General features: G+C 43.7%; 2 protein-coding genes across 2 annotated transcripts in view; one reads left to right on the forward strand and one right to left on the reverse strand.

Annotated features, from left to right (window-relative positions):
• Nucleotides 1-27,231, reverse strand: part of LOC309547924 (cystatin-B-like) — a gene marked incomplete at its 5' end in the record, with an annotated part of 1,082,587 nt that overhangs the window by 113,283 nt on the left and 942,073 nt on the right. The gene's annotated exons all lie outside the window — the stretch shown is intronic.
• Nucleotides 7,395-26,300, forward strand: LOC309545633 (cystatin-A-like; the record flags this gene model as incomplete). The annotated part of the gene is made up of 3 exons (XM_082244886.1): nt 7,395-7,490; nt 20,887-20,988; nt 26,094-26,300. The coding sequence occupies 3 exons, from the start codon at nt 7,395-7,397 to the stop codon at nt 26,220-26,222; spliced, it is 327 nt and encodes a 108-aa protein (XP_082101012.1). The 3' UTR covers nt 26,223-26,300.

Consider the following 27,231-nt stretch of genomic DNA (forward strand, 5'->3'; position numbering starts at 1 on the left):
GCCATTTGGCCTTAACATTGAATGGGACGTGAATGCGTTTTTAAATAATAGCTAGGTCCCTATCTTCAATTTTCTGGTTACTTTGATATTTTTTAGGAATATTTTTTAGGAATATTTTATAAGAAAATGTTATATTTCCTCCAGTAGTTGGTATCACTTCCTCTGATATTTTAATGTTAATTAATTTTATTGGCTTCAGATATTATGTATTGTGATCATGTTTTATTTGTTATAAATTTGTGCAATTTTATTATGGATATGCGGGTCTAGTACAGCGGTGTTCCCTCAGATTTCCGAGTGGGATGTTTATATTAAATTAATTCGGTCCAGATATAGTCTATTAGACATTTGGGGATGTGTCCCCTATGATAAAGATATGCATTTTTACATTTCCTGTCTGGACCATTCAGTGACTTCCTGTTTCCTCTTGGTGGAGTTCATGAGTCACTTCCTGTTCCGGGTCGGCGACATCTGGGCTGATTATTGGTGACTTCCTGTTTCCTCTTTGTGGAACACATGAGTCACTTCCGCTTCCGGGTCGGTAATGTCAGGACTATGCACACAGGTGCTATCATTAATTTTACTTACAGAGAAGACTACTTAAGGGTGATGACGATGGACGCCGGGCTATGCCTCCTTTGAGAACGTTAGAGTGACGAAATGCATCAGGAGGGGCTAGCCGAGCATCTTACGTCACACCCGGAAGTCTAAGCACGGCCATCTTTTTGGTTTGCGGAAGGAACACTGCGGGACAGACTCAGGCTGATTACTATCTGCTGTCATATGTGCTTGTTATAAATCAAATGGGTGAGTGCATAATTGTGTGTATACCCAAATAAAGGTTGTTTAAAGATAATGCACTATGTGCCTGTCCCTTTTGTTTAATATCCCCCAATACATGTGAGATGCGGCATCTATGGGAGTCTGAACAGGATTGTACAACAACAACATCTTGAAGCGGAAGCGCTGGGAGCTGTACGATTCTGTGAAAGGTTGCAGTGGTCCTTAACCACTCACTGCTCCAGATCCACTTTTGTCCGGTAAGAGGCAGTATATGGTGGCTGGGAATATACTCTGTCTTTGTCGGTTTATCACCTGGGTGGATGTCCTATTAGTACCTCCCACATCTTGTATTGCTGCATTGACACACTATTGCTATCAAGATTCTCCAGTTTTCTACGCATATTGAGCAATTGATTGCATGTGGACTGTTGGGACTTATTCTTCACTAGTTTTAGCGCAACTCTATTTTTGATTTATTCAAAAATGTTTGTCTTGTTATTAGCTGACAGAGGCAGTTGTTCCCCTCGACTTTTGCCACCCTGCCTTGTTCCGCCTGCCTCTCCCCCCCGGCCGCGTTGAGAGATCGGGGTGGGAGGAGGGGAGCGGGTGGGGAGGGTGGCTTGTGCCTTTACTTTGAAAACCCGCAACTGATTTTATATCATTTGTAGTCCAATCAGTTCTTACCTACACGGTTCTGTTTGCACCTTGTGACATGTTTTGGGCTGACATGTGCATCATGCGAGGCTTTATTAGTCACTTGTTGTTTATGCTTGTTCTCTTTTGTTTTTCAAAATCTCAATAAAAATCTATTGAAACTAAAATGCAAATCGATTTTTTAACTTTTTTGAAATGCGTTTTTCTGGATATTTTTATTGTTATTCTGTATCTCACTGTTAAAATAAACCTACCATTAAAATTATAAATTGATCATTTCTTTGTCGGTGGGCAAACGTACAAAATTAGCAGGGGATGAAATACTTGTTTCCCTCACTGTATGTGGTTTAAGTTTAATATTGATTTGGAAAGTGTGTTTGTTTCTTTCTGTTCAATAAAACATTTTCTGATTAAAAAAAAAATGATAATAATATTGATTTGATCTTGAAAGAAAATTACAATGAAGCTTTCCTAAATTATTTACAAAAGATAGAAAAAATTAATCAGCTCAAAGAAACAAAAACTTTACATTAAAGACTATAGAGAAAATACTGTATTAATGTAATATACCCAATAACAAGTCCATAACTGATAGACATCAGCTTCACATTACAGTGTGTCTCCTAAAAGCTCATCTTCATTTAGCTATCTGTTTGTAAAAACTTTTGGTGAAACCTACATACGTGCAATGTACAATAGTGACGGTCATCTCTGTCTAGTGACCTACCTGAACACTACTTAGTTCAATGTTCTCCCACTAAAGTGCATACATGAGAAATCTCTAGAAACCTGGGGGTGGGGGGTAAAATAAAGTTGAAATTGAAGCACCACACCACTGCTAAGAGGTCCAGATACATCTTTTTTCTATTAAAGGTTGGGGGTACAATTTAAAGAGTAGCCAACATGTTTTGGGGGTCTAAGTGCCCCCTTCATCAGGGCTTGACTGGTAACAAAGTGAATAAACCAGAAGGGAACTGGACCCACAATGCTATTTTTTTCTGGTGTGAATTCAAAAAACAGGTCTAGTCAGCAGTTTGTTTGGCAGTGCTTTGAATTCGCACTGGAAAAAATACCATTGTAAAAAAGATGGGGATGGGGGAAAAGAAACTAGGGAAAGAGGAAAAGGGGGTGAAGGAGGTACCCAGAGGACATTACTAGACAAAAGAAGATGCCATGGGTCATATCTATGTACAGCAAGGAGGTCTTCTAATTCTTGACATTCTCTAAAGACCGTGCAGGAAAGCCAAGTTTGATTGAACTGGTTACAGGTATCCAGTTCATGGGCAAGAAGAGTCTCCATACATGATCCATCTCTGCTACCCATTCTAGGAGAGTGGGAGCCTGCATCGACTTCCGATGACGCGGATTGACCGTCAGATCCCCCGTCAAGAAATGTCTAAAAATGCCCTTTTTAATATGTTTAACAGAGCCAGATATGATCGAAGGTTAGACAAGCTGAGATGAGTTTGGAACAGTCGTATCAGTAATTATAGCATACAACACTAAGACCAAGACTCCGAACCTGTAAATGGGTGGGCAATTCCTCCATATATGGGACAATGTGCCCTGGAATTACTGGCTTAGCCAACAGAGGTCAGTCACAGATGGATAAAGTCGGTGGAGTACAAATGAGAAATGGATTTGTATACAGAAGAGCTCTTACTGCCCATGACAGTGGGAAGGGGCAATAACTATCTCCCCAAAACTGTGTTTAAAATGAGAGAAGAGACTGTGCTCCTGATATTTCAAATGCTGAATCTATAAGACTCTAGAGACAGGACAGTGTTGATTCTAAACAGATATAAGAAGAAAAATCTTGCAGTTCAGAGACTGTAATTCATCTGAATCAAATTCTTCATTGATTAGCTTTGAGCCAAGGCCTCACAAAAACGTGAGGTCTCCACAGAGACTCACCTATGATGCTCCAAGGCATAGCACTCAAGAAGCTATGACGACTACTCACAGACCAGTCTACACCCATCTTCCCCACCAGTCTACACCCATCTTCCCCAATGACTAAGCAGAGACACCCTGCTTAGTCACTTCGGTGACACCTAATTCCATACTCAGTTAAATGTCAGAAGAAGTTGGTGGGCAGTACCTTTTCTTTACATAATGGCTTTAGAATGTTAATTTAAATTGTCCTGTTGGCAGTCTATGTGCTTCTACTTGGGAGGACCAAAGAATTCTAGATAAAAATCTCTTGGGTAACAAATAGCTTAGTGTAATGATGTCTATGCCACCTCCTGGACTGCTGGCTGTTCCAAACAATTTACACTTTTATTTATGCCAGGCCAAGGAAGTATAGATTGTGCTACTTTTCAAGCTCCAGTAGGAGATTAACAAATCTCTTACATTGATACATAGTTAATCAAGTTGAAAAAAGACACAAGACCATCTAGTTCAGTGATGGCAAACCTTGGCACCCCAGATGTTCTGGAACTACATTTCCCATGATTCTCACCTACACTGCAGAGTGCATGAGCATCATGGGAAATGTAGTTCCAAAACATCTGGGGTGCCAAGGTTCGCCATCACTGAATTCTAGTTCAACCAAAAAAACCCCCAAAAAACGATACAATCCCATATACACAATCCCATACCCGCAGTTGATCCAGAGGAAGACAAAAAAACACAACAAAGCATGATCCAATTTGCTACAGCAGGGGAAAAAATCCTTCTTTCTCCCCTGAGAGGCAATTGGATGTTTCCTGGATCAATGTTAACTATAAATGTTAGTATCCAGTTATATTATGTGTATTTAGGAAAGTATCCAGGCATTTTATGTTTAGGGTCGTTATCTTGCTATAAGGGGAACCTCTCCCCCAGACCCAAGTATTTTGCAGACTTTAACAGGTTTTTTTCTAACCGCCTAATGAAGGAGCACGGATGCTCCGAAAGCTAGCAACGCCCATCTTTCCCTCCACCTCACAGGAAGTGATGTCGGGCTGACAGGAAGTAGGAAGTGGAGCCCCATTGAGAGTCCTCCACCACCACAGCACCATCAGACAGGCTGCCAGACAACAGCCTCCACGCACCACCGGCACCCTGCACCCCTCCTTTCTGCAACGGTATCCAGGACAAAAAGATGGATGATCCCATTTACCTACCGAACCGGCCTTTACTTACCTAAGAGTAAGTCACTATGTGTTTTTTTTATTAATAAACCTTATGCTTCACTAAGCTGGCGCTGCTTTCTTTTTGTTTATTCTCCTCAGAGCCTCTCCTTGCTCCAGCTGGCAGCCGCTTTCGTGGGCCCCCTCCCCCTTCCACCTCATCCTTTTTTTTTATATTTTTCTACCCATTTTTTACTTTCTATATTTTTACCTCTTTACCTCATGGTATGCCACCCACCATCAGAGAGCGCCATGTAATCATTTGACATTTTTCTAAGATTGCCCTGTATTTGGCTCCATCCATCTTCCCATCAACTCTGACCAGCTTCCCTGTCTCTGCTGAAGAAAAGCATCCCCACAACATGATACTGCCACCAGCATGTTTCACAGTGGGGGTAGTGTGTCCAGGGTGATGTGCAGAGTTAGTTTTCTGCCACACATAGCGTTTTGCTTTTAGGCCAAAAATTAAAATTTTGGTTTTATCTGACCAGAGCATCTTCTTCCACATGTTTGCTGTGTCCCCCACATGGCTTCTCGCAAACTGAAAACGGGACTTCTTATGGCTTTCTTTCACCAATGGCTTTCTTCTTGCCACTCTTCCATAAAGGGCAGATTTGTGGAGCGCATGACTAATAGTTGTCCTGTGGACAGATTCTCCCATCTGAGCTGTGGATCTCTGCAGCTCCTCCAGAGTTCCCATGGACGTCTTGGCTGCTTCTCTGATGAATCCTCTCCTTGCCCAGCCGGTCAGTTTAGGTGGACGGCCATGTCTTAGTAGGGTTGCAGTTGTGCCATACTCTTTCCATTTTCCCATGATAGATTGAACAGCTCTCCATGAGATGTTCAAAGCTTGGGATATTTTTTTATAACCTAACCCTGCTTTAACCTTCTCCACAACTTTATCCCTGACCTGTCTGGTTTGTTCCTTGGCCTTCACAATGCTGTTTTTTTCACTAAGGTTCTCTAACAAACTTCTGAGGGCTTCACAGAACAGCTATATTTATACTGAGATAAAATTACACACAGGTGGACTCTATTTACTAATTAACCACTTAAGCCCCGGAAGATTTTACCCCCTTCCTGACCAGGGGGTATTTTGCGATTCGGCACTGCGTGACTTTAACGGACAATTGCGCAGTCGTGCGACGCTGTACCTAAACGAATTTGACGTCCTTTTTTTCCCACAAACAGAGCTTTCTTTTGGTGGTATTTGATTACCTGTGCGATTTTTTGATCACGCGCTATAAACAAAAAAAGAGCGTCAATTTTGCAAAAATAACAATATTTTTCACATTTTTTTATATGAAATCCCCCCCAAAAAAAAAGTAAAAATCAAAATTTTTTAAAATTTTCGGCCAATTTGTTTTATGCTACATATGTTTGGTAAAAAAAATCGCAAAAAGCGTATTTTGATTGGTTTGCGCAAAAGTTATCGCGTTTACTAACAAAGGGAAAGATTTTTGTCATTTTTGTTGTCTTTTTTTTTAACGCGTAATGGCGGCGATCTGCGATTTTTTTTGCGGCACTGCGACATTGGGGCGGACAGATCGGACCCTTGACTGACATTTGTGACACTTTTGGGGTTACCAGTGACATTTCTACAGTAATCAGTGCTATACATATGCACTGTTACTGTAAAAATACACTGGTTGTGAAGGGGTTAACTTTATTTGGAAGGGAGGGGCTGTGTGTATCCCTAGGGGCGTGCTTTCTACTGTGATTGGCTGTGGCTTGAGCTGTAAGGACACTGATCAACGGATCTACATACTAGATCCGTTTTATCAGTGTCTTTACAGCGAGGAGAATGACAGGCAGCTTGTTTACACAAGCTGCCTGACATTCTCCCTCTCCCCCGCCGATCGCCGAGTGACCGGCGGACATCGGGTCCGCTGGTCACACGCGCGGGGGGGTCCGTGACCACGCGGGAGTGGGAGCGCGCCTCCGGGGGCGCGCGCTCGCTCCCTAGACCCTCACAAGCTAGTGACGTAGCCCTACGTCACTTTGCCTGTGAGGGGCTGACTGCCGACGTAGATCGGCGTTAGGCAGTCGGCAAGTGGTTAAGTTAATTCTGAAGGCAATTGATTCCACTAGATTTTAGTTAGGGGTATCAGAGTAAAGGGGGCTGGATACAAATGCACGTCACACTTTTCAGATATTTATTTGTAAAACATTTTGAAAACCATTTATCATTTTCCTTCCACTTCACAATTATGTGCCACTTTGTGTCAGTCTATCACATAAAATCCCAATAAAATACATTTACGTTTTTAGTTGTGACAAAATGTGGAAAATTTCAAGGGGTGTGAATACTTTTTTAAGGCACTGTATATTGTCTAGATACGAAAACAGGTAGAGTGCTGCAATAGTTTTTGTTTTATTTTTATGCACAGTGTATTGTTAGGCTATGTTGAGGCTGTGTGAAAATATGTCAATGTATATAGACACGCCTATAGAAATGGAATGTCAGCCCTTGGCTACATAACATATACATCATGCTAAACATTTAAGAACTTTTCCTGCATCTTGTCAGACAGTATGCAGCCTTTTAAGTGCGCAGACCTGCGTGCCACCCTTACATTTTCTTTTAGAGACCTGCAGGCTGCTTGTACCATTCCCCTGATTGGGGGTGGGTGGGGCAATAAATTAAAAAAAAACTAATTTCAACAACAAAGACTTTGTTGCAACAGTTACAGGTGTCCTTTTTGATGTCTAGTAAAAGTTGGCTTATTGCCCACAGGGTGTAGTCCTTATTAGTCACCCCCACCGTGGAATGGTACAGCCTTCAGATATATAAGCCCAGGTACTCTATGATGTACTCAGCCTGTCAATTACTGTGCAAAAATGAGTCAATTTTTGGTGGGTGATCAATATTCAGTACCTGGGGGAGTCGGTCGACCCAGGATAGCTTCTAGGGAAGATCAATCTGTCCTTGACAAGGTAAGGAATTGGGGAACCAATCCTAAAGGGAGCTATAATATATTTTTATTGGCTTGGGAATTAATTCTATGGCTCGTCTCAAGTTTACAATGGAAGAAGCAATGGGATTACCAATGGCTGCCAATTGGATATGGTTGACCGAATGGCCGTTTAATCAGAAAAGCTTCTTGAGACTCCTAAAATGAAAACCACAATGGAGTGAATTTATTAAAACTGGAGCAGCTGTGTATGGTGGCCAATCAGCTTGTTCAGTTTCGGTTGGAAAATTAAAGTTAGACGCTCACTGGTTGACCATGCACCCCTGCTCTGGATTCTGGCTGCTCCAATTTTGATACATTTCCCTTTACATATTTTCTATGACCATGTATTTTCTGTTTTGCACAATGTCTCATTTTGCATATAACTCATTTGCATGTTCCATTTGTTTGATGCTGTATTATATGTACCAATTTGGTGCTCCTATCAAGAGCTTAATAGACTAGGGTTGGGATACCCTACTGTCACCTGTAATAACCATATGAGTGATGTGGCAAAACAAAGTTGATTTTTTATTGTACTGAAAGGTAGCATGCCTATTGTATATAATTCGATTCTTCTTATAGAAATATTGGTATGAAATGAGCTGGCCTTGAAAATATATACATTATAGTTTATAACCTTTACATTGAAGCAATAGACAACTGTTTGATCATCTGTATGAAGCTTGATACGTGTACAGTGGGGAAAATAATTATTTGATCCACTGCACATTTTGTAAGTTTGCCCATCTACAAAGAAATGAAGGGTCTATAATTTTTATCATAGGTGTATTTTAAATGACAGAGACAGAATATCAACCAAAAATCCAGAAAAATCACATAAAACAAATGCTATCAATTAACCACTTTAGGACCGGAGGATTTTCCTGCTTTACGTCCAGGCCACTTTTTGCCGCTCCTCCCCTGGCCCGACTCGCGCTGTGACTGAATACAGCGGGAGCTAGCCTCCGGCGGCGCGCGCGAGCCTCCGGTGGCGCGCACGCGCCGCCCACAAGGGGAGGAGTCCAGCGACGTAGACCTACATCGCTGGACGATAACGAACCATTTTGCCGCAGTACGCTCCATGTGGTTAAATTGCAGTTCAGTGTGTAAAATAAGTATTTGATCCCAAAGCAAAACATGACTTAGTAGTTGGTGGAGAAACCCTTGTTGGTAAGCACAGAGGTCAGACGTCTCTTGTAGTTGGTGACCAGGATTTCACACATCTCAGGAGGGATTTTGGTCCATTCTTCTTTACAGATCGTATCTAAATCCTTAAGGTTTCTTGGCTGTCGCTTGGTACCTTGAAGTTTCATCTCCCTCCATAACTTTTCTATAGGATTAAGGTCTGGCTAGGCCACTCCATGACCTTCATGTGCTTCTTCTTAAGCTATTCCTTTGTTGCTTTGGCGTTAGGTTTTGGTCCATTGTCATGCTGGAAGACCAATCCATGACCCATATTAAGTGTTCTGGCTGAGGGAAGAAAGTTCTCATCCATGATTTTATAATACATGGCCCTGTCCATTGACCCCTTAATGCGGCAAAGTTGAGTTATTGCCAAAGAGCTTAATTTTGGTCCCATCTGACCCACATTACTTTCTCCCAATCCTTTTCTGAATCATTTAGATGTTCATTGGCAAACTTTAGATGGGCCTGTACATGTGCCTTCTTGAGGATGGGGATTTGCGGTGTTTGGCAGAAGCAAAATGCTGACTATGACCCTAAGAACACCATCCCTACAGTCAAGCATGGAGGTGGAAACATTATGCTTTTAAGCTGTTTCTCTTCTAAAGGTACAGACTGACTTTGCCACATTGAGAGGCCAATGGATGGGGCAATGTATTGTAAAATCTTGGATAAGAACCTTCTTCTTAACAAGACAAGCAGGGACTAGAATGCGTATGGGGATGAGCAATGCTGCATACGTGCAGGTACATGTAGGAGTGCTAATGCATCTACTGATTGTGGCAACCAGCATTGTCTTCAGCTCTGGCTCCTGTGTTCCTGGTTCTTGAAAGTCTACTAACCTTGTTCCTGACACCTCTCTTGAATTACCCCTGCCTGTTATGTCTGCTGCTTGCTTGGATTTCTGACTACGACTCTACTTCCTGATTTGGTACTGTGCTGCCAGCATATTACCAACTTCTACCTGTTCCTGACCTTGATCCTGACTCTGCACCTGTCTGCCTTGCTGCTGCTGAACAAGGCTTGTGACCAGACTCTATACTACTACTGGAAGGACTCCTGTGTTTCCCAGCTTCAGCTCACTACTACAGCTTCCTGGAACCTGCACCCTTCCACTGCCCTACCAGTCCCTGTCTCCAATACCATGGGTGCTTGGATGGGAATTGCTCAAGAGGCCACCCTCTCCATCTCAGGCTCCACAGTCAGGTATGTGAAAGACACCTGTGATGGGGCACTATTCCTTCCACTGACACCAATGATGGAGTCCCGTTCCTCCCACTGACACCAACGATGGGGCGCCCTTCCTCCTACTGACACCAATGAAAGGGGCACTATTCCTCCCAATGACACCAACGATGGGGCACCATTCCTTCTACTGACACCAATGATGAAGCACTATTCCTCCCACTGGCACCAATAAAGGGCACTATTCCTCCCACTTACATCAACGATAGGGAGCCATTTCGCCCACTGACACCAATGATGGGGCATTATTACTCCCACTAATACCAAGATGGGGCACTATTCCTCCCACTGATACCAATGATGGGACACTATTCCTCCCCCTGACACCAACAATGGGGCGCCATGCCTCCCACTAACACCAATGATGGGGTACTATTACTCCTACTAAAACAAATAATGGGGTTGGGTGATACGCATGAGGGTCTTATCTCATCCTTATACATCGAATTGTGTGGGGTTGAGGACGATCGCCAGGTGACCCGGATACAGGCTCGTTGGGCTGTGGATACGGGTCCCCTGGATGAGATGGATTGGGACGAAATCTTGGTGGTCCCTAGGTTGGCTTTGCCCAAATTTTCAGAGCGTGTGACTCACCTGTACATCTTGCATAGAGCTTATCTTACTCCGCTCAGAATATCGAAATATAGGCGGTCATACAACTCCTCCTGCCCTCGTTGCCCCTTGCAACTGGATACGTTTATACATCTCATTTGGTCTTGTCTGGAAATTCAGGCCTACTGGACACAGGTTATTACGTTTTTGCATGATCATATGGGCTCCCCCTTACAGTTGGATGTTTTACCCTGTGTGTTAGGTTTGTTACCTAACTGACATTGACAAATTTCTCACCATTTTTCTTCAGGAATCTCTTTTTAGCGCTCGCAAACTTATAGCTAGACAGTGGATGCGGGAATCAGTCCCTACTCTTCAGGACTGGATCGCGGAAATAAATTCTGCTCTTCGTTATAAACGGTTGATTTGGTGTCCCAAGAAATTTGATAAAATCTTGAGTCGGTGGTTAGAGAATACTCATACATTTAATGTATACATTTTTTGTGATTTTATTTTTTCTAAAGTCCTTGGGGGATGGGGGGAGGCAGTGGTGCCGGGGTATGGATATGACTGTTTGATTAATGCTCATAGATATGGTGTAATCGATATATTACCAGGGCGGGTTGCTGCTGAGTGAGATATTTATAACATTGTATCATTGTACCTCTTCTTTTGTTTGGTGAAGGTATACCTTGTTTCACTAAATTCACTTTAAGTGTTTCACAGGTGTGAAATTCACGTGTTAATGTGTTTTTGTATTTTGTATTGTATTTATACAGCACAAATAAACTTATTTTCTATTAAAAAAAACAAATAATGGGGCACTATTCCTCCCACTTTTACCAAAGATGGGGCGCCATTCCAGCCACTGACGCCAATGATGGGACACTATTCCTCCCACTGATACCAATGATTAGGCATGTTTACTCCCACTTACTCACACTTTCTTCTCCCAGTGGCCACAGTTCAGCCCCCCTAAATTTTTAAGGACAGTAAAGTGGCCCTTTGTTTAGAAATTTTGGAGACCCCTGATGTTTAGCCCCCGTTCACACTAAGGCGACCTGTGAGGCGACCTGGTCGCCTCACAGGTCACCTTCCATAGGGAAGCTGCGGACCCGTTCTAATAGGAGCGACACAAGTCGCTCCGACTTAGAAAAAGGGTCCGGAGCTTCTTTGGGGCGACCAGGAGGCGACCGCCATAGACTTCAATGTTATGAAGTCCATGCCGGCCGCTCTGAGCGACCTCGGAGGTCGCCCCTGGAAGTAGCATCGCTCGTATGTGAACGGGGCCTTAAAGACCTTGAATGGACCATGTGATGCCCTATGGAATGTTTGTTTTACTTTGTGGAAAAAAATATATATACAAATGTTCATTGGGACAGACCGGCCCCTAAAGCTTACACTCTGATTGTGAAATCTCCTTTGGAATTATTATAACTATAAAATGATAGGGCTCACCTAGACCCCGTCCATCCAAATTGCACTTAATCTCAATGTTTATAAGAGCTAAAGGAGATTGTGCAATCATATTGTATTGTGTATGGTCAAAAGTCCGGTGGTTCACCAAGAGGACGATATCTAGCCTTGAGTGTAAAGAACCTTCAGGTTGGGTAACAGGGATGGATATTATGGATTTTAATCCTTGCAATATTCCAGCATTTCCTGCTGTGCTAGGTGGAGGTAATGGGTGCTTTTGGCAGTCAAGAGGTCTCATTACCATATAGAGATGCATATTTTCCCTGGCTGCGGGGCCAACCCTTTCCAGAAGATTTCACACCTGGAACAAATTGTTACAGTAATTATATACTGCTGATTATGTCATTAAATGGTATTAATAACAAAATACATCTACGCATAATAAAATGTATAGTCACAGTATTGATTCATAGACACATATAACACACACAGGTACATCTCATAAAATTAGAATATAATCCAAAAATTAATGTATTTCAGTAATTCAATTCAAAAAGTGAAACTCATTTATACTATATAGATACGTTACAGACAGAGTGATATATTTCAAGCCTTTATTTCTTTCAATTTTGATGATTATAGCTTACAGCTAGTGACATCCCAAAATTCAGTATCTTAGAAAAGTAGAATATTACAGAAGACTGATGTAGCACCCTACAAATGAGGTGCTAGGTAAAGTATAGTGGACCTTGATTGCTTAACAGCAGGGCCATGATTTTCAGCTGGGCTGTCATGGTTCCCAGGTGTGGCTGCTGAGACTGGGGAGTCTCCCCACTGTGCTCAATGAGAGGGCTCTCATTGGGCAGTGGAGGAAACCCAGCCAGTGGCACACCCAGGATTGTATCTACCACAGAAAAGCAGACAGATTCTGCCGCACAGCATTCTGGGAATGGGTATAAGTTTGAGGGGAGCCCATTAAGCAGCATCTTTGGCGGGAAGCAGAGTCCCAGGAGGGAGAGTACAGCTTTCTCTCCTCCTGTCATAGGAATCGGGTGTCCCAGGTGGCTTGCCTGAGGGGACAGAGGGCTGAGCTGAGCTGCAGAGAGGATCTGGTGTGCCGAGGACCAGCGGAGCTGAGAGGGGTCCAGTTTCAGGAAAGCATTCCCAGTTCGTGAGTACTGCAAACTGCCCCTGGGGGTCTGCCTAGTGAGAGGGGACCGCTCCGGTGAAGGTCAGAGGGATCCGGGAGCTAGCTAGCCGGTGCAGAAGCAAGTGTAAAGGGGGTGCCAGTGTTGACCCTGAAGAGTAAAGGGGGTGCCAGTGTGTGGACCCTGAAGTGTAGAGGGGGTGCCTAGTGAGAGGACCCTGAAGTGTAGAGGGGGTGCCTAGTGAGAGGACCCTGAAGTGTAGAGGGGGTGCCTAGTGAGAGGACCCTGAAGTGTAAATGGGGTGCCAGCAGTTGGGCCCTGAAGAGTTAAGTATACAGCGTGCAGTGTACAGTGTTTAGAGTTGCAGCAGCACAAGCAGTTACAGAAGCTACCTCAGTCAGGAAGGACTGGAGGGGGCTGTTCACAGGACTTTTGAGCTAACCAGAGCATCAGACGTCAGTTCTCAGTACAGTCCAGGACTTTTGAGCTAACCAGAGTGTCAGAAGTCAAGTTCAAGTACAGTACAGCAAGTAAGTGTTTTTCAAGCGACAGCAAGTGTTGGTCGGGATCCAAGACAGCGCTAGGCGGCATTTTTCTCCAAAGTGTCCCATTTTGTACCTAGTTGAGCCAGAGGAGTATCCCACTCATTCCCTTCTCCCATCCCCAATATCAAATAAACAAAACAAACCAAAGAGGTCTTTGACTCAAATCTCACACTTGGGTATTCAGCTTAAATGGGCTGAAGGTGTCACTGATAACCATGGCAGACCCATATCAGGCCCAATGTCAACTTTCAGCTTTCAGCACTGCGCACTTTGAAGGACAATTACACATGTGACACTGTACCCAAAATGATTTTTTACCATTTTCTTCCCAAAAATAGATTTTTCTTTTGGTGGTATTTAATCACCGCTGGGTTTTTTATTTTTTGCTTAAAAACTAAAAAAGTCCAAAAATTTTGCAAAAAAAAAAATGTTTCTTAGTTTCCGTCAGAAAATCTTGAAAATAAGTAATTTTTCTCCTTTACTGATGTGCGCTGATGAGGCTGCACTGATGGGCACCGATAGGCTGCACTGATGGAACTGATGAGGCAACACTGAAGGGCAATGATGGGGTAGCACTGATGAGGAGACACTAATATGCAGCACCGATGGGCACTGATAGGTGGCACTGATATGCAGCACTGATGAACACTGATGGGCAGCATTAATGGGCACTAATAGGCACCACTAATGGGCACTGATAGGCGGCACAGATGGGTGGCACTGATAGGCACTGATAGGTGGCACGGATGGTTGGCACTAATGGGCACTGATAGGCGGCACTGATGGGCAGTATTTCTGGGTGCAACTGATGGGCAGACACTGATGGGCACAGATGACACTGAGTGGTGTCACTGATGGGCACAGAGTGGCATCATTGATGGGCACTTTTGGGGCTGCATTGTGATCTGATTGCCTATACAAGTCTCCCTTGTGAGGAGATGCCACTGATCGGCTCCCATCAGGTGAGGAGAGCCGATAAACGGCATCTCCTTGTTTACATGTGATTGGCTGTGATTGGACACAGCTGATCACATGGGTAAAGACCCGTCATATGCCGTCATCCCAGAACAAGAGCTACCCCACTCCATTTGTCTATATGGTGGGTGTGAGGCTGGTAAACCCAATTGCTATTCCACCAACCTAAGCCATTGTACCAGTCTAGGCCTTCGCTCCAGTCAGGCCGGTTTCACACTGCTCCACTGCTCTTTGGCTGCAGTGCAGTATAGCCACGATTTTCATGCAGGTTTCCCGTACTTTCCTATGAGGTTAGGCAGTCTTGATGTGTTTTCTGAAAGCGCTCCAAAAGTCCTTACTAATATTAATAAATGGTGCACTATTACCAAATTAACATTAAATCAATTTCTAGTGTTAACAAACATCAATATATATCTCACTATCACTGCTGATGTCGAATATTTCTCAATAAATCACATATACAGGGAAAATAGATATATAATAAACAAGGCATCAAATAATGTGAAATAACATATACTGTGTATATCGCTTCAACCAAAGTCCAAATAAGTGTAAGTGTCAGATATGTGTGATATAGTGTGAAAACCACTGTTCACCTTTATTTATTGTCATTAAAACATTCACATTCTGTGTTGAAATTATATATGTGTTCAATCCGTGACATAAAGATTATTTCTTCCAAAGTGCTTGAAATGAACGTGCCCCAGTGCCCCGACTGTCAACGAGTGCGATGCCTGCACACCCTAATATCTGACCTAAAACTTTAGGTTACTTGCGCTTTCATACGTTGTTCATGCAGCTCCATTTTCAACCTTTAGCAGCCACCTTATGTGCAAGGTCACTTTAAGAGCTTGATCCTCGCCGCCTCCACCTAGCTTGCAGCTCAAAAGAAGGGGAGAACTCTCATAGCGCATCACGTGGTACCAGTTAAAAACTTTTATTTATAAATACACTCTATATTAAAAACAAAATGAGCAGTATGTCTCACCACACCTCTGGTTTTTGCGGCAACCGGAAGTGACGTCACTAGCTCCGCCCGACACGTTGTGTCACAGGTCACGCGACTTCCTCAGTGATGCAACGTGTCCCATGGGGCTAGTGGCATCACTTTCAGTTGATGCAAAAACCGGAATCATTTTAGGATTATTATAGAAGCACACACGTTTATTTTAACTCACCAAAAGTCCTGCATGCAGGACTTCTGGTGTGCTTTCAGACAACACACAGAGGAAAGCACAGGTTAACTGCATGAAAACCCCTGGTATATCTGTGCTGTGGCCAAAGTACCGCGGATCAGTGTGAAACTGACCTTATAGCGGTTGTAAAGGCAGAAGGTTTTTTACCTTCATGCATTCTATGCATGAAAGTAAAAAAGTTTTTCTGTACTGCAGCCCTTCCAGCCCCCCCTAATACTTGAGCCCATCTCGATCCAGCAATGTAAACGAGTGCAGTCCAGGGACTCTGCCTCCCTATGGCTCCCACTGCTTTCAGTCAGAGCCACTGAGCCAATGAGCAGAGAGAGAGGGCGGGGCTTTGTATGTGAATGGACACGCAGAGCTGCAGCTCGGGAGCAAACCTGCTTGGGTGCCCCTATAGCAATCTGCTTGCTGTGGGGGCACTCAGCAGGAGGGAGGGGCCAAGAGCACCGGGGAGGGACCCAAGAAGAAGAGGAGAATCTGGGCTGCTCTGTGCAAAACCAACTGCACAGAGATGGAAAGTATAACATGTTTGTTATCCACTTGGCGCTCGTGCTATAGCCGAAAGATGGCTACAGCGTGGGCTTCCTTTGCCAGGAGTGCATACATGGACATTTCATCTGTTCTCGAGCTGCCCACACTCCCCAGATGGCTCACAGGCACCACACTCTGTGATCACCGAGTCCTTGGGAAAAGGAAAAGGGCCAATAACGTTACCATGTGATCAGCTGTCAGCCAATGACAGCTGATCACAGAAGTAAACAGAAGCCGTAATTGGCTTTTTCCCCCCTCATGCTGTCAGCATGAAAAAAAGAAGAAAGCCGTTAACCGGCTTCTGTTATAGGGACATTGTTCCCCTTAGTGCCCACCGGTGTTGCTAATTAGTGATGAGCTGAACACCCCCCTGTTCAGTTTGCACCAGAATATCTTGAACAGGGGAAATGGTCTAGCGAACATGCAAACTCCATTAAAGTCTATGGGACACGAACATGAAAAATCAAAAGTCCTAATTTTAAAGGCTTAAATGCAAGTTATTGGCCCTAAAAAGTGTATGGAAACCTGGGTACTGCCCTTGGGGACATCAATCATTGCAAAAAAAAAAATAATCGTTTTTACAGGAGCAGTGATTTTAATAATGCTTAAAGTGAAACAATAAAAATGAAAACTTCCTTTAAATATTGTGCCTCTTAATGTGCCTGTAAAGTGGCGCATTTGTGAGATGTATGGAGCCTGCTGCAGCAATACTGACATTTCTAAAGCAAAAAATGTAATTTAAACTTGCTCGCGCCTGTATTGTATTGTCGGCTCCTGGCAATACAGATAAAAAAAATGAAAAAAAAACGGTGTGGGGTCCCCCCCCCCCCAGTCCATACCAGGCCTCTTGCCACCACGCCAAAATAAAAAAAAATAAAATAAAATGCAGTGGGGTTCCCCCCTAAGATCCATACCAAACCCTTATCCGAGCACACAGCCTGGCTGGCCAGAATGGGGGTGGGGGCAAGCGAGCGCCCCCTCTCCTTAACCATACCAGGCCACATGCCCTCAACATGGGCCGCCCTTGAGCCATGATTGGCTAAAGGCACCTTTCTTTGGCCAATCATGGCACAGATGATTTGACTGGCCAAAGCATAGAGGGCTTTGGCCAATCACATAATGCACTGCCGTTTTGCAGTGCATCACGGATGCAGGAACTCGAAGTTCCCGCGAAGAAGCCCATTTGTTCGCCATTCGGCGAACAGGATGTGTTCGAGTCCAACTTAGGTTTGACTTGAACATGAAGCCCATTCCCTACTGCTAATCAGTGCCCTCCAGTGCTCTCCACCAGTACCATCTATCAGTGCCCATAGATGCTGCCAATTAGTGCCAATAAGTGCCTCATCATCAGTGTCACTTATCAGTGCAGCCTATCAGTGCCCATCAGTGCAGCCTCATCGGTGCCTCCTGATCAGTGCACATCAGTGCCACCCCATGAGTGCCCATCAATTTCACCTATCAGTGCCCATCAGTGCACATTAGTACAGCCCATCAGTGCCACCTCATTAGTGCCCATTAGTGAAGGCTAAAAATTACCTGTTTGCAAAATTTTATAACAAAATATGAAAACATTTTTGTTTTTTTCTTTAAAATTTTCAGTCTTTTTTTGTTTGTTTAGCAAAAAAATAAAAAGCCAGCGGTGATTAAATACCACCAAAAGAAAGCTCATTTGTGTGAAAAAATGATAAAAATGTCATATGGGTACAGTGCTGCCTGACCGTGCAATTGTCATTCAAATTGTGACAGCGCTGAAAGCTGAAAATGTGCCTGGGCAGGAAGGGGGTATAAGTGCCCGGTAAGCAAGTGGTTATTTATTCATTTTTAAAGAAACTTTATTTTAACTTTAAATGCTGCACCAGCTAAACCATTATTGTGTCCCAAAACTACATCAAAGAGACTGTTCATGGAGTTGTATTGTAACTATCAGGTTTGTGTCTGTAGGTGGTAAATGATGAACTCTGTGAGATCAAAGTACCAATATCTAGAGGGGAAACCCAGTAAACTCCCTGAAGAATGAAACATCTAGGAGAGTACATAATGTACATAGTACAGGCACACAATGTGATGAGTACTAACCTCCCATTGCATTCCATAACAGAAGAAATTAGTCACTGGAAATGTTAAAAAATACTTCATAGTTTTATATATTGTAAGTTACTGATTTTATCAAGAACATATTTTTGTTCACAAAGTATGCAGGTTAATGGAACAACGCCTTAATATGATCACAATAACGCATTATAGATATACAGTATCTCACAAAAGTATTTTATTATAACTTTTCATGTGACAACACTGAAGAAATGACACTTTGCTACAATGTAAAGTAGTGAGTGTACAGCTTGTATAACAGTGTAAATTTGCTGCTCCCTCAAAATAACTCAACACACAGCCATTAATGTCTAAACCTCTGGCAACAAAAGTGAGTACACTCCTAAGTGAAAATGTTAAAATTGGGCCCAAAGTGTCAATATTTTGTGTGGCCTCCATTATTTTCCAGCACTGCCTTAACCCTCTTGGGCATGGAGTTCACCAGAGCTTCCCAGGTTGCCACTGGAGTCCTCTTCCACTTCTCCATGACAGAGACCTTGTGCTCCTCCACCTTCCCTTTGAGGATGCCCCTTAGATGCTCAATAAGGTTTAGGTGTGGGGACATGCTTGGCCAGTCAATCAACTTTATCCTCAGCTTCTTTAGCAAGGCAGTAGTCATTTTGGAGGTGTGTTTGGGGTCGTTATCATGTTGGAATGCTGCCCTGCAGCCCAGTCTCTGAATGGAGAGGATCATGCTCTGCTTCCGTATGTCGCTATGCTTCGGTATGTCACAGTACATGTTGGCATTCATGGTTTCCTTATTTCCGGGAGCTGCGATGCCCACCTGGGGCCTTCCTTTCCTCCTTCCGCTCCACCTTTGGATTGGTGGGCTCTCAATGTGCATCAACGCCACGCCTGTGCTCTGTGCGCATGGCGTCACTTGTGGCACCGGCGTATTGTTTGCCATCTGCGTGCTGTGTTGTGTGTGTGTGTGGGGGGGGGGGGGGTCTCCTTGGTGCCGAGCAATGAACTGTAGCTCCCCAGTGCTGGCAGCACTCATGCAGCCCCAGACCATGAAACGTACACCACCATGCTTGACTGTAGGCAAGACACACTTGTCTTTGTACTCCTCACCTGGTTGCCACCACACACGCTTCACACCATCTGAACCAAATAAGTTTATCTTGGTCTCATCAGATCACAGGACATGGTTCCAGTAATCCATGTCCTTAGTCTGCTTGTCTTCAGCAAACTGTTTGTGGGCTTTCTTGTTCATCATCTTTAGAAGAGGCTTCCTTCTGGGACGACAGCCATGAAGACCAATTTGATGCAGTGTGCGGCGTATGGTCTGAGCACTGACAGGCTGACCCCCCACCCCTTCAACCTCTGCAGCAATGCTGGCAGCACTCAGACGCCTATTTCCCAAAGACAACCTCTTTATATGACGCTGAGCACATGCACTTACCTTCTTTGGTCTACCATGGAGAGACCTGTTCTGAGTGGAACCTGTCCTCTTAAACCCTTTTGTGGTCTTGGCCACCGAGCTGCAGTTCAGTTTCAGGGTCTTGACAATCTTCTTATAGCCTAGGCCAGTGATGGCAAACCTTGGCACCCCAGATGTTTTGGAACTACATTTCCCATGATGCTCAATTACATTGCAGAGAGCATGAGCATCATGGGAAATGTAGTTCCAAAACATCTGGGGTGCCAAGGTTTGCCATCACTGGCCTAGGCCATCTTCATGTAGAGCAACAATTCTTTTTTTTAGATCCTCAGAGAGTTCTTTGCCATGAGGTGCCATGTTGAACTTCCAGTGACCAGTATGAGAGAGTGAGAGTGATAACACCAAATTTAACACACCTGTTCCCCATTCTCACCTGAGACCTAACGAGTCACATGACCCCAAGGAGGGAAAGTGGCTAATTGGGCCCAATTTGGACATTTTCACTTAGGGGTGTACTCACTTTGTTGCCAGCGGTTTAGACATTAATGGCTATGTGTTGAGTTATTTTGAGGGGACAGCAAATTTACACTCTTATACAAGCTGTACAATCACTACTTTACATTGTAGCAAAGGGGGTTATTTACTAAAGCTGGAGAGTGCAAAATCTGGTTCAACTCTGCATAGTAAGAAATCAGCTTCCAGGTTTTAATGGCAAAGTTTAAATGAACAAGCTAAAGTTAGAAGCTGATTGGCTACCATGCAGAACTGCAACAGATTTTGCACTCAAGTTTTAGTAAATCAACCCCAAAGTGTCATTTCTTCAGTATTGTCACATGAAAAGATATAATAAAATATTTACAAAAATGTGAGGGGTGTACTCACTTTTGTGAGATATTGTATGTATATATGTATATATATATGTATATAATTCTTATGCAGTCATATATTAGATTTAGAAATATATAATTTTGATATGTTCTCTGACCTTTCAGATTCCCCTTCATACATGATTTCTCTCCAGTAGCCACTACCTGGATAGTCTGATGCAATCAGCGATGAATATATTTGAGTCTTTTCAAACCTGATGCAGTTTGTATGTTGTTTCCAGGTGAAGAAAGAGTTTGTGCAACTGTCCGGGATCAACCCCAGCAGATTTAAGGCAATCCTCGTCAGTACTCAGGTTGTTGCCGGCAAGAATTACTTTTTCAAGGTAATGTTGTTGGGTTTATGTAACATTTTTTATAGTTTTGAGTGTTTCTACAATGAGCAGAAGCATGTTATGTGTGACCGCTACACATAGAGGTACATTAGGCATCATAACCATCGAGCCGATCAGTTGTAGGACAGCAGGAAAGCAAGAAAGCTGCTGTTTTTTTGGTTGATCTCTGGAGAGTTTGTAGTTGTGTTTTGCCTCCGTCCCTTAGAGTCTGGTGTGGGGTATGGGTTGGTTTCTCAGGCCAAGAGGTGGGACTTTTACGGGCAAGTGAAGGATACACAGTTGTATAAAATAGATGATTGCAATTTATTGCGAATACAATTGTATATTCAATAAAGATATTTTAAAAGACATTTGTGGTGATGTGAGGTGTTTGGGTTACAGACCCAAGGTGCATAGAAAAATGCTAGGTTTGGAAAAAGAGTTTCCGTGACAGTGGTGCAGTATGTGTGACTTTATTTTTTGATGAAAGAGACTCTGTTTCTCCAGGCTGGATTGCTTGGATGTGTCACAGAGAATTCATCAAAAACGTTGACCCGATGCGTTTTCGGCTAACAGAGTAGCCTTTGTCAAGGGTTGTGTAGTGGTGCTCAGGTGGGAAGGTAGGGGTTCCCCCCTGTAAGGAGGTTGGTTGTGGACAAGTATTTGGCGATGGGTTTCAAGGCAGATGACATCTTTGCTCTGATCAGTCCGGTAGGCTCCTATGAGTATGATCTCTCCTTTGTTCGCCCGAGTCTCTTGATATGTTTTGGGAGAAGTATGTGTATAGGGGTCTGCCGGAGTAAGAGGGACTCGACCCAAAACTTGTCTCACACCAACCTCTAGTGAAGAATGTCACCATCCTGGTAAGGAATGAATCCATTCCTTCTGCTGACCTGTCTGTCTGACTGAGGAGACTTGGGGAGCTTCTGCCCCATTGAAGAAGATTGTGGATGAGAGGGGCATATGGACAGGCAGGTGGTCGGTGCAGATGAGGTTGCATGTGTGGGAATGTGGTCCAGCATCTTCCCTCCCCAGTCTTCATAGGGAAGGATAGGATTGTTGTGTTTTACCCTGGACAGCCCAAGCTCTGTAATAAGTGCAGTTCTCTGGGTCATTTCACTTCCTTATGTTCAGAGATGAAGTACTCTCTGTGTCAGGGCCTGGGGCATTTGGCTAAAGATTGAAATAAGATCAAATGCAATCTTTGTGATAGGTTTGGGCATGCGTACAGCCAGTGCCCTGAGGCCTGGCATAACCAGTCTGCTTTGATGAAAGAGTTTTTTCGCCTGGACATGGAGGAGGCAGAGGAGAGGGGGGACTGTTTCATGGGTCCCCAATGTATCTGTCCCTGTTGTCTCAATGCAATCAGTGTCTGATGATTCACTCAATGTTGTGCCATCCCCTTGTGTTGTGCCCCCGAGTTGGTGTTTATGGATGTTGTGTCTGATCCTCCTGTGTCAGTCACACCAGAGGTAATGGGGGCTGGGGAGGGAGATGGCTCAATTTGCATGGTTGCATCGACCCCCATTCCCTGGCGTTGGGGACCGGAGGGCGCATTGCAGCGGGGAATGAAGTGAATTATGGTGGGGGTGCTGAAGGGTGGGGAGACTGCTCTGGTAAGTGGGGAGAGTGAGGTGGATGATGTTGTGGGCTCATGGTGGAATGGAAGGGGAGGGAGCTTTGCAGTCAGGATTGTCTCATGATAATATGGAGCGATTGGAGGCAAAAAGAAAGTCTGGGAGGAGGAAGGAGAAAAATGATGTGCCTGCACCTGAACCTGGGAGGGTGGAGGTGTTCCATAAGTTTGAAGTGTAGCACTGTCCTCATAGGGCTTGCCTCAGATTACCAGCATACAGTCACTTAGGGAACAGTTCACACATCCCTCCTTAATCCCGATGGCTTATCACTCAATAAACAGGGGTATTGGTTTTTAGTGTTTATTTTGGAACTTGGATGGGAGAAGGGAATAGTGGGATAATCCAACTGTAACTATTCACAATGGATAAGGACAACTCTCACTTGGACTCACCAGGTTGCGTGTGGAAGCAGCTGCACTGCTTAATCCATATTGCCACATGTATGGAAAAGTCTCCTTGCTTTTTTCTCTCCATCAATAGACTTGATGAATCTACATTATCACTAGCATCCCCTTTACTGACACCCATCCACTGACTCTTCTAGCTGCCAGGATGCCCCCCCCCCCTCAGGTCAGGCCCCTTGACACAGATCTGTACTCACTATGCTGAAGAATCAGATCCTCCAGCGTCTCCCCTTTCAGTCAGCTTCGCCGGACCTCTGGGTTCAGTTCCTCACTAGCACTCTCCAGGCCCTCAGGTCGACTACCTGAGGCTGCATGACACCTCTACAGAGGAGGAGGCAACAGCTCCCTCCCTCCAGGACTCCGTTATGCAGCTGAAAGACCCCCAGTACATGTGCTCCTGGCTTTTATACAGTATCCCAGCATACACAGAGGCACTTTTCCTCTGCCAAATCACCAGGGCTGTATCAAACGCCCGTGCAGTCATTTGTCAGGTTTCCTTCAACTGTCCAATATGCCTCTCTATTGGACCAGTGTGAAACACTCTGCAGACAAGTTGCACCTGAGCACAATGAGCAGACCTCACTAACAGATCCTGCTATCTGGTAGGCAGAGAACAAGGTAGATTTACCTGCAGTCCTTCTGGTAAGCAGACAGGACTCAAAACTATACTTTCTCTCTAGCACCTACCTAGAAGGGTGCTATATCTACCCCCCCGCCAAACTGAGCCATGTCCTCATTGGCTCTGGGCATCCGCCCCTACAAAAATACCTGTACAAAAATTTACAAAGAGTATCCACAAACTTGTAAAGGGGGAAAAGGGAAATAACATATGTACAGGGCCATGAGGCATACCCCATATGTGGCCAGTGAGTACAATAAATTTAGTGAAAAAAATGTATATCTCTGCTGTACAATATTTATACATAGAAAGGTACCGGGTTCATTTGGACCAATGCACCCTCCGCCAAACAAAAATCTGCTTGACAGGTAAAGGTAAATATCCTAACTGACTAAACTACACATGACAACTTTACATATGTACAATGAGGACAGTGAATGGCCTCTCCAAGGCCCGAAGATCCTCTGCAAGCCTAAAAAGGAAAATGCGAGTACACAGCAATTTGTACATCCTATATGCTTACGGTGAGATTGCCCTCCCCATAGAGGTGATCTTCTCATCTCTAGCTCTAACATTCTCATAGGGATGTCCAACACCGCCGGTCCCCTAAGGGCACACTTGACTCATCGCTCTGTTGTGCACTTGTAATGGACAAAACAGAACAAATCCTGCCAAGCTAACTAACACACAACGACCAAGAAGATCTTCACAAAAGTCCTTTACAGGAAGTCTCTGTGAAGTAGGGGGTTTGCTCCCTCCAGGTAGCAGCATCTGGCTTTAACAGGAGAAGTTCTTTGTGGCAGAAGTCCTTCTCCCAGGTGGAGAAGCTGTAGCAGTTTCCCTGGATCCCATCTTCTTTTGCATAGATAGAAGGGAAGGGGATTCAGTAATAGGGCCTCTACCCTAACAGCAACTTTGATGTCAACAGAACTCCACTGGCCCCTTTGTAACTCTCTCTCTCCAATCAACATTTTACACGCTTCAGGATAACTAGCCCCTTTAGTAACTCGATTTTCCTGACAGGAACAAGAACTCTGCATACCTTAGTAGAAATGATCAGGATGCGGTATGCGGACAATCTTTCCCTCAGATTTTCGAATGCTCATGGCCCAGGCTTGGCCCTATCTATCTGGGCGGTTGACTTCCACTCGATCGATGTAAATGGACCGCCACAGTTTCCAGTTTGCCATGACAGATTGAAAGGTGTCCCATAGCTGTGACTTGGACTTGTTCCAGTATGGTTTAGGGACATAGAGAAAGTCCCAGATTGCTTCATCACACCAAGCCCCTTTCTTTTCCTCGATCTCTTCCATTATCTCCTGGGAAGCATACAGATAGTCATATCCATATTCCAAGATAAAAAACATGTAACAGGCGCATGAGCCACACAGTAGAAAAAAGTCCATAAAGGGTCCATGTAAGTCTTAAATGAAGGGGGGGGGGGGGGAAGTCCAACATATAGGGCTGCCGTCTAGAAACCAATAAGCCAGGGGTTCCACCAAGCTGAAGACAAAAAGAGAGAGAGGCGCATCTAAGTGTGGACTGTAAAACACATTTATTTAATAAAAATATGCACTCATATCAGTGTGAGCAGCCCTGCTCACACTGATCTCTCTGTCAGTGTCACTGAAGCATCGGGTGCAGACTCAGTGGGGATGCCGTGGCTGTGCGGGACAGAACTGTGTTAGGCAGCCGGAGACAGGATTACTAAGTCCCCTCTTGGTATGGATCACACCTCACTCTTTACAAGTGTCAGCGGCACCCCCTGTTGGTGGTGCGCTCTAGGCCAGGACCTTTCTCGACTATATATAGCGCCGGCCCTGAATCCCAGTGGTTGTCAGCATATAAGGGCCTACTAGAGCTTGAAGAGGCATACTTAATCAATTTGTATGGGGTCATATTCCTGATATACAGCCTTATGCAGGCCATACATGGGTCGAATCCTCAACAATTTTTTTTTTTTCGAAAATCAGAAATTTCTTGCCCTTGATCCGAGGATGCCACCATTGATTTCAAAATTCAACCAACCAAGCTTTCAATTTCACCTCATGTTGCTACAGAAAATAATTTATTTAGTGGCCGGGAATCTTTTTTTTTTTCAGGGAATTTCCTTTTCTTTCCAGGAATTCTCTTTTCTTGCGCTCATGCGCATTTCTTTTTTTTATTATATTTCTCACAGGATTCTCCCATCATTGATTGGAAAATTGTTTGTTTTTCAAAAAATTTTCAACATGCCCGATCACTCAAATTCGATGGCCGCACAAAAATCGGCCATTGCTGCAGCCCACCCAATGGTGCGAATTTCAAACGAAAATTCTTAGATAAGATTTTAGAAAGAAAACTCTTTCGAAATTCGTCCCATGTATGTCCGGCCTAGCTAAAAATATAACTAAAATATCTGTGAGAATACAAAAGTTACGTGTAATTTTTTTTCTTGTGAACTTTTGATCTTTTCAGGTTGAGACCGGAGATAACACTTATATCCACATTAAAGTGTTCCTACCGCTGCATCAAAGAAGTGCGGGACCATCTTTAGTGGCTTTCCAGCTGAATAAAGAAAGGGAAGAGGAACTGGAATATTTCTAAGATGGAGATGAAACCGAGAACCATAAATAATCTCCTGGGTGATCCTTTTGTAGCCAACTCCGTCCTGTAATCAGTACAAAAAATATTGATGGGGCTTTAGGGGTGCCTGTATAGACTGGTAACACCAACACATTTTATAATAAAATTTTTGTAAATGTTTATTTTTACTGTTTATTTAAAAAAGTTTTTATTCCTGGAATGCACTATTGAAAAGCCCTCACAAGGCTATTGCTAAGTTATCGCATGATTTATAAGACACATGTTACCACACAACCGAGGGCTGTACAAAAAGTAATACAAACATGGGTATAACTTTTTGATTAAGTGTGGGACCATCTTTAGTGGCTTTCCAGCTGAATAAAGAAAGGGAAGAGGAACTGGAAAACTTCTAAGATGGAGATGAGAACGACAACCATAAATCATCTCCTGGGTGATCCTTTGGTAGCCAACTCCGTAATGTAATCAGTACAAAAAATATTGATGGGGCTTTAGGGGTGCCTGTGTAGACTGGTAACACCAACACATTTTATAATAAAAGTTTTGTAAATTTTTTATTTTTACTGTTTATTTAATAAAAGTTTTTATTCCTGAAATGCACCGTTAAAAAGCCCTCATAAGGCTATTGCTAAGTTATCGCATGATTTATAAGACACATGCGGGGGCTGTACAAAAAGTAATGCCAACGTGGGCATAACTTTTTGATTAAGTGCGGGACCATCGTTAGTGGTTTTCAAGCTGAATTAAGAAAGGGATGAGGAACTGGAATATTTCTAAGATTTTGATGAGAATGACAACCATAAATAATCTCCTGGGTGATCTGTCCTGTAATCAGTAAAAAAAATATTGATGGGGCTTTAGGGGTGCCTGAATCAGTAAAAAAAAATATTGATGGGGCTTTAGGGGTGCCTGTATAGACTGGTTACACCAACAAATTTTATAATACAATTTTTGTAAAATTTTTATTTTTACAGTTTTTAAAAAAAAAAAAGTTTTTATTCCTGAAATGCCT

The sequence above is a fragment of the Pelophylax lessonae genome, assembly GCF_965119305.1.
Source record: "Pelophylax lessonae genome assembly, chromosome: 2".
NCBI classification, from domain to species: domain Eukaryota; kingdom Metazoa; phylum Chordata; class Amphibia; order Anura; family Ranidae; genus Pelophylax; species Pelophylax lessonae.